Genomic DNA, 14,933 nt, shown 5'->3' on the forward strand with positions numbered 1-14,933 from the left:
GTGGAAAAAAGTATGGAGGTTCCTCAAAAATTTAAAAATTGGGGCACCTGGGAGGCTCAGTAGGTTAAGCATCTGCCTTCGGCTTAGGTCATGATCCCAGGGTCCTGGGATTAAGCCCCATGTCAGGGTCCCTGCTCAGTGGGGATTCTGCTTCTCCGTCTGCCCCTGCCCCCACTCGTTCTCTCCCTCCCTCTCTCTCTCTAATAAATAAATAAAATCTTTTAAAGAATTACCATATGATGGAGTAATTGCACTACTGAGTATTCACCCAAAGAATATGAAAACCCTAGTTCGAAAAGATATGCACTCCTATGTTCAGAGCAGCATTATTTGGATAGCCAAATTATGGAAGCAGCCCAATTGTCCATCGATTGATGATGAATGGGTAAAGAAGTTTATGTACGTATATAGGTATATATGTATATATCACTCAGCCATTAAAAAGAATGAAATCTTGCCACGTAAGTCAGTCAGAGAAAAACAAATGCCAAATGATTTCACTCATATGTGGAATTTAAGAAAGAAAACAAACGATCAAAGAAAAAAACAAGGGAAACCAAAAAACAGATTCTCAACAATAGAGAGCAAAGTGATGGTTACCAGAGGGGAGGTGGGTGGGGGAATATGGGAAATAGGTGAAGGGGATTAAGAGTATATTGTCATGATGAGCACTGAGTAATGTATAGAATCGTTGCATCACTATGGTGTACATGTGAAACTAATACAACACTGTATGTTAACTATAGTGGAATTAAAAAACAAAAAAAAAAAACACAACTGTCTCATTCCCCCTACCCTCAGGTCCTGGTAATCACCAATCTACTTAATATTTCTATGAACTTGAATGTTTCAGATACCTTATATAAATGGAATCACAATTTATTTTTTCTAATTTTGTTGAGAAATAACTGATACATACATCACTATGTAAGTTTAATGCATACATCATGATGGGCTGATTTATATATATTGTGAAATGATTCCCACAATCAGTTCAACTAACCTCCATTATCTCATATAAGATAAGAAAAAAAAGCTTTCTCCTTGTGAACTCTTAGGATTTATTCTCTTAACTTTCCTATATATTATACAGCAGTGTTTACTATAGTCATCATGTTGCATATTACATCCCTAATACTTATTTAATCTTATTAAGTGGAAGTCTGTACTTTTTGAAAATCTTCCTCCAAATCCCTCTCTCCCCCACCATCTGCCTCTAGTAACCAAAAGTCTGATCCCTTTTTCTATGAACTTGGTTTCTTTTTTTCTTTTTTAGATTCTACATCTAAGTGAGACCATTTAGTATTTGTCTCTGTCTACAATTTATCTTTAATCTAAAATATTAGCAGTCACTGAATGAAAGAGATTTTTGCTTGTTTTGTTTTGGGGCTTTCTGTTGATAACTGGGTCTGAGTCCAATCAATACACTGGATGGATTTTATATGGTACAATCATTCCACAGCCCTTGTTAATGATCCATTCCTGAATATAGAAATTAAATGTCATTATGTGGAAGGATCACTAATTAGATGCTAAGGTACTAGTTGACTTTGAAGTTATTTATAAAATTTTAATTTTTCTTTGAATGTTAAATGAAACTTATGAAATGAAATAAAATGAAAATGTTAAGAAATATGAGATAGAAAAGTTAGAGGGTGGATTTAATTACTGCATTCACCTGCAGTTAGTATTTATTATTACACTATTTGACTTTTGTTATATAACACTGGAAAATTTTCATTGAGTAGAGAGTCACTTGGATTTTGGTTCCAGTTCTGCCATCTGTGTGACCTTGGGCAGATCATTTTAATTCCTTTAAGCTTAGGCATTATTATTCCCAGTAGCATTCTAATGCATAAAGAAAGGAGATAATCATACCTGGCTTACCTACTTTAGGACAGAGTTATGAGAATAAATGGGGACTATTAGGCTCAGTTGGTTAAGCGACTGCCTTCGGCTCAGGTCATGATCCTGGAGTCCCGGGATCAAGTCCCACATCGGGCTCCCTGCTCAGCAGGGAGTCTGCTTCTCCCTCTGACCCTCTTCCCTCTCATGCTCTCTCTCATTCTCTCTCTCTCAAATAAATAAATAAAATCTTTAAAAAGAAAAAAAGCTCTGAAATATTAGCTTTAGGAATACATATTAAATATTAAAGAAATATCATCCTTTCCAAACTTCTCTCCATTTTTATGCTTTTTTCTAAAAATGTTATGCCACACTAGACTAAAAAGTTATACTGTTATTTTCCCCAGTTCCCTATTGGACTACATACCTCAAAAATAAACTCACAAATTAAAGATGGTCAACAGCTTTTTTGCTGTGAACAGGTCTAGGAATGAGGGAGTAGGAGATACCAGGAATAAATTAGAGAAGAATTTCCCTCCCTTCTTTCTTATTCACTCTCCCATAACTTCCTAGTTAGGAGTCCTTTAGTTTGAAAGTACAGAGAAGACTGAGGGATGTTTCTAATGACAAATTAATATTAGAAGTTCTACTTTGGGAGAATCTCAGGAATGGTTTGAATCCTCATCTGTAGTTTCACTTAAATTACACCAGGTATTAAAGCATTGTGACTCAGTGGTTTATGCAACAAGCTGGAAACTCAGGACCTGTGGGTTCTGGATATGCGTCTGACATTTGTTTTTTACAAGTGAGCTAGTCATGTTTACTCCCATGTTTTATTTAGCTATTCATCTATTAATGAGGACAAGGATGCCAAATTACCTCCCAGAGTTGTTCAAAAGAACAAAAAAGAACTCACAAAGAGTTATAATGCCTTGTAAGCCATAACAAAGGTAGTTTTAATGACAGAATAGCTGTGAAAATACTCCAAAAGTTAGAATTTCTACACAGATATAAAGCATTACTTTTACCTGAGAGGGGAAAGGGATACAGTGAATATGAAACAGGTAGATAATCCTGAAACCCATTCTGAATTCTTGGTTTCAAACTCTCACTCCAACCTTCACAAACGCACTAAGAAGATAAATTCTGAAACCGGTATTTTGGCTTTCTTTTCATCTCTCTTGTCTTTACCCAGAGTGAGGTGGCTAGTGAGTAGGGCAAGAGCCTAAAGAAGAAAAGACAGGAGGTAAAAAATTAAAGGGCCAGAAGCATTCATTGCTTATTTGTTTAACCGGCTCTTATTTTGTGTTTTCTGGGAGCAAGGGTAATGTGTGGTACCCTAATTCTGCAACACACCTCCTGGAAGACGAAACCAAGGCTTAGAGAGCTGAAGTGACACCCCGCGGAAGAAATCGAGTGGGCGTTTGAAACTTCATCTCTTTCACTTCAGAGCCCAGGCTCTTTATTCTTCCCCTATTCTGTTTTGGGAAAAGCAGAATTTATTTATGGAATAAATGCCAACCAAACCTGTCCTGAAAAGTCCTCAGTCAGTCAAGTTGTCCCAGGGAATCTCCCCATCTCTCTCATGGACACACAGGTCCTGTCGTGACATCTCTACACATCTCTGCATGCCTGCTTAATGTTCCTTTCGTGACTAACCAGATTCTTTATAATTTCTATTCTTACAAGGCCTGCCCTAATTGTATCCCATGGCATTCAGCTTCTGCCCTTGTGGTTTCCTGACTTAATCTCTCTCGGTTTCTAAGTTCAGATTCGGAACAGTGAGAACTGATTGGCCACGGTCATGCTCCTACACCAAGCCACAGGTTGCTGCTGGCCAGTTTACATGGATTGGTTAATGTGGGTCAAGTGCAGCTGTGGCTGAGGATGAGCAAGGTGGTCTTTTCTTGAGAATTCTTGTGTAAACAGGTCAGCATTTCGAAACTTAGCCTGGGCTATTTAAAAAAGTCTCGCAAATAAGAGCTGCTTCCATTTATCATTTGGGTGTTTTTATTAAAGATATTGCCATTCTTCCTATCTATTACCTCGATTGAAAGTCTAAAAAAATCTGAATAGATTTAATTTTGTTGGAAAAGTAATGCATACACAGAAAAATATTTAGAATATAAAAGGGTATACACATTGGAAGTTGTCTCCTTTCTACCAAAAATTGTCAAGGCCTTCCTAGAGGCAAACACGGCTAACAGTTTTTGAAATATCCTTCAGAAAAATTCTGTGTTCAAGCATTTATCCACATTCCATTTTACATAAAAGTAAGAATATATAAAACACAATGCCTAGCTTTTCTCATTTAATAAGATCTTGGGACCTATTCCACAACAACATACATAGACTATTTTTTTCATATTTTGAATGGCTTCAAAAAACTTAATTGGGGGCACCTAGGTGGCTCAGTCGGTTAAGTGGCTGCCTTTGGCTCAGGTCATGATCCCAGAGTCCTGGGATTGAGCCCTACATCGGGCTCCCTGCTCAGCAGGGAGCCTGCTTCTCCCTTTCCCTCTCCCTCTGCCTGCCACTCCCCCTGCTTGTGCTCTCTTTCTGTCAAATAAATAAAATCTTTTTAAAAATTTAAAAAAACCTTAACTATATGTATGTGATTTTGTTTTTTAACCAGTGCCTTTTCTTATGCAGGCACATTGTTTCTACTCTTGCCATTACAAATAAGGCTGCAATAAGCATATATGTTTATGTACAGCTGTAAATATTATCTATAAATTTTTCAGCTACAACATGCATGACGCTTCCATTTTTATACATTTATGGCCAAACTGCCTCCAAAGATGTGATTTCCCTCACCATTTGTGCATGAACGTTCCCATTTGCCCAAACCATGCATAGTCCTGTGTTGTCAAACTTTCTGATCTCTCCCAATCTGGCAATTTCATTTTAATTCTACCTTCTTTCTTGTCCACTAAGTCGTCAGCCACCTAGTTCTGTGAGTTCTTTGTCTCTCTCACCTCCATCTATGTCTTTGTAATTATGTGCTATGTAATTATGTGCTATGACCTTAGTTACAGCTTTTGTTGCTTCATATATTGGCTCCTAATACCTCATTCCATTCTCTCCCCTTATTAAGTCACAATTTATCCAAAAAATGCCAGATTACTATTTTCCTCTTTTTCCTTCTATTCTCAAAAACCTCTGGTGGCTCCCACTGACAGTATGAAGTCCAAATCATTAGCCAGGCATTTAATGCTCTCCAATCCTTATCTACTTTAGCACCTTCACAGGCATATAAAAGTTCTCCTTCAAACTTCTGCTTTGCTGTCTTCATGTTTTTTGTTTCAACACTTCTCTTAGCTGGGGTTCTTCTTTCTGTTCAAATCCAATTTTACATATCCTTCAAGGTCCTCTGTGACCACTGCATGTGATAACTGGTTTACAATTCTCTCTTCTCAGAATTGTTAAACCACTCAATGTCCGTATCACTCATTTGGTATTTATTAACTCACGATATAACTGTTTATTGTTTTTCCTGTCTCCTGAACCAGGCTATAAACTCTAAGAAGCCACCCCTAAAACATTTTTGTATCTCTCTCACACACAGCGCAACGCCTCATATTCTGAGGTGCTCAAAAATTATCTGTAGATCGAAACGTGACCTAAGTATACTAAAATGAGGAAAGCACGGCTAAGCTTTTGCAAAAGAGTTGAAATACATACGGGTACTTTACATTTGTTTTCCCTAACCTTTATCAGACGCCAAAGGTAGCTGTTAAGAACTCAAAATACCCTCATGTTTTATAAGAAAGAGAAAATTGCCAGTAAGAGGAAAAGTAAAAATACTGCAAAAACACTAGCCAAAATGAGACTCAACAACTCAAAACAAGTAACACTTTCCATCATACTGTCCCTAGACTGTTAGATAACGTGTCCAGCATATACTCTTTATCAACCACCCTGTGGTTTGTTCATTCTTTTGATACAGCAAAAGTACAGGCACTCCTGATCATCTACCCATTTCTTTGCTTAGAGTCTAATTTCTTTCCCAGTTCTGGGGGAAAAGGGTTACCTACAATGAGCTGTCTTGGTAGGTGAGAAGCCCAGATCCTGATCTTTTCTTACATCCAGTGAAACTGAGTCTCAGGATCTGATTAAAGTAAAATACTCCAGACCCTTGTTTCAGATAAAGCTTACCTTAGAAACTGAACTATTCCTCTAAGTAAATTTTTAAATACAGAGCAAAACTGTATCTTTTTATATGCACATACAACATATAAATGTATAGGAAGAAAGGCACACCTGAAAATGCATATTTCTGAGAGGAGGACTGGATTGGTATACATTAGTTGTTATTATTTTAAAGAGAAATATTGTTCTTTGAAACAAAGAGGAAAAAATTTGTATCTACCTATTTTCTTCAAGGAATTTATCATTAAATCCCACAGCGGTTCTAAACATTCATCTGGGAAGAGAGGGCTACCACTTATGTTTCCTATTCAACCAGATTCCCCAGCTTATCTGTAAAAAATGTTTTTTGTGGGTATAAGGGACTAAGAGAAGTCCACGGATCAAATCCTTCACTTCTGTCACATTACCACATCTTTACCTTCCTTAGTGAGAGGCAATATAAGTGCTGTACTGAAAGCAATAAGATTTGAGTTCTAGTTTTGTCTCTGCTAAGAATATGCTGGGGGGACCTTAGACAAATGCTTTTTTTGTAAAATTGTGAATTCGATTAAAACATATTCTCTGATTACTAGAAGATTTGCAAAGATGTATAAAGATTTATAATGTCCATTCTATGGAGAAAAGTCACTTCTGAAGGGCTGCGAATCTAAGCGCAAGACGACAAATTCCCTTTCATTCAGCAAACACTGAGCCCTCGCCACATGCGTGGTAGGTATTAGGATTCACTCCAAATCCTAGGCGCTCACTCGCCAGGGTTTAGATGAATTTGCAAAAGTCCTTTCACTCAAGAAATGTTTCATTTTTCTTGGCCGTAGCCATTCCCCAAAGTGGCAAGGTCTACTTGCCGTCAACAGTCACCAAACCACTAGTAAGATGAAGACATACCTGCGGTGAACGCGGAGGTGACACAACTACAGTTCCCAGCATGCCTCTCTTTCCCACCACAGCCCTCTCCCGCCCCCGCTCCTGGATTCCCGCAGGCCGGGACTTGTAGTCCCAGCCCACAGCCGTGGGCGGCGCGGAAGCGCTCTAAAAATATGCTTTTCCCATTAGTAGGCTGTGAGCCCGCAAGTTCCTTCTAAAATCTTATGCGACTGACTAGGGTTTACCCCTGCTCAGAGGCGAATTCCCTCCTTCCAGACCTCCTCAGATCTACTTACAGCCCGGGCGGGACCACGCCCCGGAAGTAGAGTCAAGTCGCCCAGACGACAGCCAAGAGCCTTCCAGCCACTCGGAGAGGGGCTGGGACCAGCGGGGCGGGCTTGGGGGAGTGGTCCAGAGGCGAGTTGGGAGGGGGCGGATCGGGCGTCCCAGCGCCTGGGGCGGAGCCACAGCACGGGGCCGCGCGTCGGGGTGGCGGCGGGGCCGCGCCCGTGGGGAGAGGCGGCTGCGGCTGCTAGTGGGGGGGGGTGAAGGAGGAACCGGGAAGGGGGGGGGGCAGGGCGAGCGGAGAGCCCTGTTCCTGAGGCGGTGGCGGCGTCTCCAACGAAAGAGGAGGAGGGCGGGGAAGGAGGATGGAGCAAGCTGGGGGTTGGGGTTGGCGCTAGCCGCAGCGGCTTGCCTCGTACTGTGGGAGAACGGCGGCTGCTCCTGGAAGTTGTGGGGTCGGGAGCCGGGCCGGTGTCTCCGCTGCCGCCGCCTTAGGCGGTGGGAAAGGAGCAGGGAGCGGCGAGGCTTGGCGGGGGTCGGGAGGGAGGGGAAGGGCTGGGGAAGCGAGCTGGGGAAGACTGAGCGGGCTCTGCGCCGGGCGGGCGGGCGGCGGCGGGGGGGCCAGCCACCGCAGCCGGGGGGACGCGGGAGGATGGAGCAAGTGGAGATCCTGAGGAAATTTATCCAGAGGGTACAGGCCATGAAGAGTCCGGACCACAATGGGGAGGACAACTTCGCCCGAGACTTCATGGTGAGTCGTTCCCCTTGCTGTCGCCTGTTCTTGCTGGCACCGAAGCCCACCACCGCCTCGCCCGGCCGGCCGGGGCCGCCAGCGCTTTGTGTGCGGCTGTGAGGAGAGGGGCGGAGGGGGCGCGCACCAACTCCTAGGGCCGGGTGGTCTTGGAGGCGGGCAGGAGGTGAGACAGCCTCCGTCCCTCGGCCACCCTTCCTCCCCTCACGCTTTCGCGGCCCCTTCCGCGGACGCCGGGGGAGCGAAGGGAGCGGCCCCGACCGAGCCCGCACTCTGCACTGCCGCCCGCGACCACCTATTGTTTCTTGGGCCGGGAGCCGGAGGCGACTGAGGTGCAGACCCGGGGCGGGGGGACTCGTCTCTTCACCCCCCACTCCTTATCCAGCCTGCCCCTCCTTGTAGGGTCGAGGCCAGGTGCCTGCTCAGGGAGGAGAGCAGATCGCGGCTGATGGAGGAATGGGGGTGTTGAGGTTAGCATTAACTCGTGGGGTCCCTTTGCTCAAGCTGGTCTCAGAAGTGGGCAAGGTAGGAGTTCTTGCCGTTTTGGGGTTCGTAGTTATTATCTCCAAGGCTTGGGAAAGGATTGTCCGTAGGGAATCCCGTGGCTTGCCCAATTCCATTTACCCCCGTCCCATCTCGTGTCTCTTGAGACTCAGGTTTGAGATGGCGTTGGGGTCATCATGACTTTAGGTTAGAGGGGGTAAGTGTGTGTGTGGAGGGTTTGGTTATCCAGAAGGAAGCCTACTTCGGACTCCGTAGGGGATATTGTGGAAGGCGGAGGGGATGTGACTATCACTTCCTATCCGGGGTGGGGGTGGGGAACTTGGGAACAATAGTCCTGGTGGGGCGGAGGCAACGAAACGGGCCGAAGCCCTGAACTGGGAGATAACCTTCTCAGCCTCCCCCCCGCCCCTTTCCGCCCTCTGCTTGGGCAGACCGGCTGGAGAGGAGGTTAAAAGTCTTGTTCGTGAAATTGCTCTAGATACATCACTCGTGAGGGGGTCAGATCCAAAGGCGTGGGACCAGAAGTCGACTTCCTACATGCCCCCCCCCCCCACCTTTTATTTTTCTGCTGGACAATGTTCCCTTCAGGGTTGTTTCTCGGCTTGGGAGGCGGTGGTTGCGGCTGCGGCTCCTACGGATATTGCGCAAGACTGGGGCGTTGGAAACTCTGGAGGTCTGGGGAATGGAAAAGGAAGTGGGACTTTGGGAAGTGGTTGCTCCTTAGCCTTGGCGGGGTTTGGGAATGGGAAATAAGCTAGGGAAAATTTTGCTCCTGGACAAGATACACCTCCAATAATATCACTTAATTCCGAAGTTCTTGATTGTAAAAAGGATACACAGTTAATGTCGATGAAAATGAAAGAGCAGCAAACATTGGCTAGTTTTGTTTCAAAGTACGGTTTAATTGTTTACAAGGTGCAGGTGAAATGACTTTTAGCCCTGAAATACTTTTTCACATTTTAAAGAGACTAGGATGTAGTAAAGCTTTAGCATTAAAATTGTTAACAGCTTATAAAATAGATCATTGACCTTATACAGTATTATAATAGTATTGTTGAGCTTTGTGATTCCCGCCTTCCTAGACCAATAATAGAGGATAGGAGTAAGATTTCGTATCTTTTGAAAATGGAAAAATATAGATAAAATAATCTGCCTTATTGTAAACATTTTCTGTTGATATTTAGCCTGTGTATTTTTGAAAAATTAATTTTTGATCCAAGGAAGGTAAAGAAAAGAGGATATTTTCTCTTCTTACTAGTGAGAATTTTTATTGTGTTGGTATCCCTTGGATAGGCACTTAACAGTAATTGGATGGAGTCCCCTTGTTACTACTTTTTAGCAAATAGAAAATATTTACTTAGGATAGTTTAAAAGTTTAAAACAGGCTTTTACAGTCTTATTTTGGTAACGGAAGAAGAGATGGTGTGGTCCTTGGTGTCTTCTAGTTTGCATGCTAGTCATCTTGTTATCCCTGGGCATATCCTCTCAGGGAAGAGCATTGTTTGGTGATGAAGGCCATCAGGACAGGTGCCCAGTCTCTGAACTTCTGTACTGGGGAAGTAGCCTTGGGGTTCATGCTTTGGGGATGAGTCAGGGATTCCTGTTGGAGAGTTCATTTCTGAAGTACTGAATGAGTTTCTCTTTTCTTCCATAAAAACTACAGATAGCTAGGTGATTCTACATTCGAAATTTGATGACTAAGGCTGTTCTTTTATAGTGCCTGCTTTTTTTATTCCATGACTTGATAAGCAATAGCTATAATTAAGACTGATAGATGGTGCTGCTTTTTCCCTTGACTGGAAGGCTGGAGGGAAACCATGTCCCCTCTGCCATGGAAAGAGATTAGAAGATCAGCTAATAATTCTAAGTGTTCTGTTATTTTTAAATTCTCCTGTGGATCAAAAATGCATTTTTAAATTTTAGCATTTTAGAACTGAGTCTTAGAAGTAATCTAGCTATGATAATCCTATTCAGTTATGAAGTACTAGTGTTCATTATTTCAAATTTGGAGATTATAGAAAAATAATTAATAATGCCTTACTCTTAGGAAAGTGGAGTGGACATGCAGACTGTGTTCCTCCCATTGTTGGATCCTGCCTTTCTAGTCCCATCACCCAAAGGCAGTTTCTGTTAATGTTTTTAATGCATCTGTGTGACCATGCTATATATTTCATTTTATATTGTTGGGTTTTTTTTTTAACTTAACATTTTGATAAGTGTTTTTCATTTGTAAAAATAATTTCAGTGGCTATATAATATTTCACCTGGCAACTATTTTATAGCTTAACCATTTCCTTGTGGTTGAATGGTTAGGCCATTTTTTTTCTATTACATATTATAATTCTGTATTGAACACTTATGCGTAAACCTTCCTTATTTTGGATTGTTGCATAAGATATCTTCCAGTAGTGGAAGTACTAGGTAAAAGGATATAAACATTTAATACATGTTTATAAATAACTTTTTGAAGAAGTTGTATCTGTTTATACAACTGTCAGTAATGAATGAGTGTTCATTTAATTATCTTGATCTTGATGGTTGGAAAATGGTATCTTGTATTAATTTGAAATTTTTGATGACTAATAAGGACAGAAAAATTTCCACCTGTCATTAACTAGTCAGTGAGTTGTCTATTCTTGGCCTTGGTGTGTTGCATCCTCCCCAGCCCGCCCCTAAAGAGTAGAAAACTAAGATACTGAGATGGTGTAGATTACAGCATCAAGATGATTACTTACATGTTGAAGGTTAAACATCTGATTTGTGGCAGATCCAGAACTCAATTTCAACTATCTTGACTTTAAGTCTTCTTTACAAGATGGCAGACAGTGATCATGACAAGCAAATGTATACAGTAGAGTAGTGTGTATTCATGTTTGACAGACCTGGGTTTTACGCCATCTCTTTCATGGTCTAGCTGTTTGACTTTGGGCAGGCCACTTAGAAGAAAATAGTATAACTGATTTCTCTCGTCTTTTAAGGAAGAAAAATGCTACATACTTCACAGGGCTGAGGTATGGGACTGATATTTAGGGTCATCATCTAACATTTTGTGCAAAGGTCTGTGTAGACTCATAGAGCTGATTTAGGTAGTCAGTTACAGATAACTAGACATAGAAGGAAAGAGGTATCTGGGCTTTTGTTTTCAGTCCTTCTCTTGTGCTTTTTAAAGCTTTATAATGTCTAGGGGCTCCTGGTTGGCTCAGTCGGTTAGGTGGCCAACTCTTGATCTCAGCTCGAGTCTTGATGTCAGGGTCATGAGTTCAAGCCCCCTGTTGAGCTCCATGCTGTGTATGGAGCCTACTTAAAAATAAGTAAGCAAATAAATAAATAAAGATTTATAATGTCTAAAACACTGAAACAAGAAGTAGATTTCTTTTGATCAGGCTGAAGTTTATCTAATTTACATTTAACGCTTGTATATTAAAAAAATCATAAAAGATGACACTTAAGCTACAAGTAAATACAGCAGTTTCAGCTTACAAACCAGTTCTCTCTCCATTTCTGAAGGTGAAAATAAAAATATTATGAGTGAATTCAGTGGAGTATTTAAAAAATAGGATGTAGCAGAGGTGTGAATTCTTGTACTTTTTTGTGAAATATTGGGAGGAGAGTATTTAAGGACATTTTTCTAAAGCTGAACTGAGGTATAATAGCAAGTGATGCATCCTATGTTAAAATGCTATTTAAAATAACTTTGATGTTTTAACGTGATCTGAACTTAATTTTTATCTATCAAAGGTACCCAAGAACTACCATAGAAGTTATCCATTTCAAGGAATTTATTATATAAAACCATCTGTTCTACAAATAGTAATCCTGACAGAACTGTTCAAAACAACCAGTCTGTTTGCTTTGTTATGATTAAATAATTGTTAGGCGGTTTTCATTTTACTACACTAATGTTAGTGACTTTACAAATTATTTTAAGTAGAAAAGAAATTAATATTTTTCATCCCTTTTATATATTAAACACTGTGCCAGATACTCTACACCCTGTCTTACTTAACATGTCAACAATTTATGAGGTAGATATAACCTGCATTTTACACATGAGGAAGCATACTCTGAGAAGTATTCTGCTTGACTTTAAAACCTCTTTTCTTTTTTTTAAGTTTATTTATTTCAGTAATCTCTGTATCCGACATGGGCTTTGACTCACAACCCGGAGATTAAGAGTCCCATGCTCCTCCAATTGAGCCAGCTAGATACCCCAAAACTTCTGTTCTTTTTGTTCTGTTTCTCCAGGGTACATCTCAGGTCCTTTGGGACCTGGCTGAAACTAGGCTAGTGGTGGAGGGTGCATCACCATGCAAAGGGATGGAGGTTTTAGAGTTGAACATGTTTGGGATGCCTTGGTGGCTCAGTCAGTGGAGTGTTGGACTCTTGGTTTTGGCTTAGGTCATGATCTCATGGGCCCAGGAATCAAGCCCTGTGTCGGGCTCAGCATGGAGTCTGCTGGAGACTGCCCCTCCCTCCACATGCACACTTGAGTGAGCACACTCTCTCTCTCTAATAAATAAATATATCTTTTAAAAAAAATAAAGTTGAACATGTTTAGGGGAGTGGTAGATAATCAGCTATAACACAGCGATTAACACCTTTTGGTTTCAGGAGTCCTTTACATTCTTAAAAATTATTGAGGGCCCCAGAAAGCTTTCGTTTATTTACTGTACTACAAATTAAAACAAATATTTTTTAAAAATAATCCACTTTAAGGTAATAATAAACCCATTCTGTATTAACTATATGATAATTATTCAAAACAAAAAGTAGTAATTACTGAGAAGAAACATTTTTATATTTTTTCAAATTTCTTTAATGTCTGGCTTAATAGAGAACTGGGTTCTCATATCTGCTTCATTCATATGGTTGCAATGTTACATTTCACATAGCATGACATGCCATGTACTCTAGAAAACTCCAGTGTACACTCCTAAGAGAATGAAAATAATTTTTAAAAATTACTGTGTTAAGGTCTCTGTGTTCTCACATTTGCAGGTGAGGAAACACAACTTAGTATCAGGAAAAGAGTTTTAACTTCATGGACTCTCTGAAATGGTCAAGGGGCAGGCTGTCCCTGAACCATACTTTGATAACCAGTGAAGTAATGCATGGTAAGCGTTAATGATGATGCTGAGAAAGTTTGTAGGGGTTAGATTGTGGAAGTTCTTGCATCTATGGTACAATTTATTCACTAGCTCAATACCAGTAATTTTGAAGAGTTCTATACTACAACTCTTAGAGTCACCTGGACAGCAGGCAGGTATTAAGAAAATACATAGTAACTGAACATTCTAGCAGTGTTTCCCCACCTCCAACCACTCACTCCTACCTCCTGCCTCAGTCTGCTTTAGTATGAGTCTTCACTTCTATCATTCAGATAGGTTCTAGTAGAAAAGCTAAGAATCACTACTATGGGTCTTTAGAGAGCCACTGTATGTTTTAAGAAGAGTAAGCAGTCATTTGACAGATTTGTGTTGTAGATAATTGATTTTGGTGGCAGTATTAAGGATGGAATTAGTGATGAAGGAGAGCATTTTGGAAGCTGTTAAAATATAAGAAGTGAGATGAGGGCCTGAACTTATAAGACAGCAGAATATAGAGTATATATAGGATCTGATAAGGATTAAGAAAGAAGTTTCAATGATTCAGTAGACGTGGGTAGTCAAGGAGAAAGGAATATTTACAGTATGACTCCGAGGTTCCTAGTTTGGTGTACTATCACCCAAGTTAGAAGATACCATTTGGTATGGTTCAGAGTGCAGGAGGAGAAAGGAGTAGAGGGAACCAAGCAGAAGATGGTTGGAGGAAATTTCAAGGTAGAAGAGAATTAGTTTAGTTTTAAATGTGATAAACTGAGGTGCCTGAGATATTGAGTAGAAATATAGAGCTCAAGAGAGCTGACAAGATATAGTTAAAAATTTGGAAGTCATCATATAATCACGTAAGAGGTAGTTGAAAGCGTGGGAGCAAGTAAGTTTATTCAGACAATACAGAGTGACCAGCTTTAGGTTGGAGAGCAGCAACATTTAAAGAGCAGCCCAAAAAGGAGGAGCCAGTGACTGTCCCTGAGAAGGTGTGCTCAGAGAGGAGGAAAGGGAACCCAGAGGATGTCAGAAAAGCCTGGGAGAGTTTCAGGAAAGGAGTAGTTAGCAAAATTAAATACTTCTGGAGGATTGGTAAGGTGAGGTTGAGAACGTACCCATTCTATTTGCCAAGTAGGACTGATTTGGTGACCACAAAAAGTGGTTTGGGTGGGATATGGGAAGAATTTAGATTATAGTTGATTGAGGAGAAAATAGGTAAAATGGGTATAAATTCTTAACATTTACATTTAACATTCTGAAAGTAGATGGTAGAAACCAGAGGAAGACAGATTGAAGGAGAGCTCCCTTCCCACACGCTGCTTTTCTTTTTTTAAGAAAAGATAGGTGCAATATTTTCCATGTTTCTTAACTACACGTATGTCCTCTTTTGTGAAATGATTGCTGTTTAAATATAATTGTAAAAGATAACAAGAACTTGTCTTTTG

At 40.8% G+C, this 14,933-nt stretch overlaps 1 protein-coding gene across 2 annotated transcripts in view; it reads left to right on the forward strand.

Moving 5' to 3' along the window:
- Positions 1-7,753: 7,753 nt before the first annotated feature.
- PTPN12 (protein tyrosine phosphatase non-receptor type 12) overlaps positions 7,754-14,933 on the forward strand; it is an 87,680-nt gene continuing 80,500 nt past the window's right edge. For both annotated transcript variants that reach the window (XM_028120483.2, XM_028120491.2), the window contains exon 1: positions 7,754-7,897. In XM_028120483.2, the coding sequence (XP_027976284.1) occupies positions 7,799-7,897 (99 nt within the window). In that variant the 5' untranslated portion in view covers positions 7,754-7,798. The remainder of the gene's footprint in view (positions 7,898-14,933) is intronic.

The sequence above is a fragment of the Eumetopias jubatus genome, unplaced genomic scaffold, assembly GCF_037043125.1.
Source record: "Eumetopias jubatus isolate StellerSeaLion01/CBP00866 unplaced genomic scaffold, mEumJub1_p1.0 scaffold_14, whole genome shotgun sequence".
Taxonomy (NCBI): domain Eukaryota; kingdom Metazoa; phylum Chordata; class Mammalia; order Carnivora; family Otariidae; genus Eumetopias; species Eumetopias jubatus.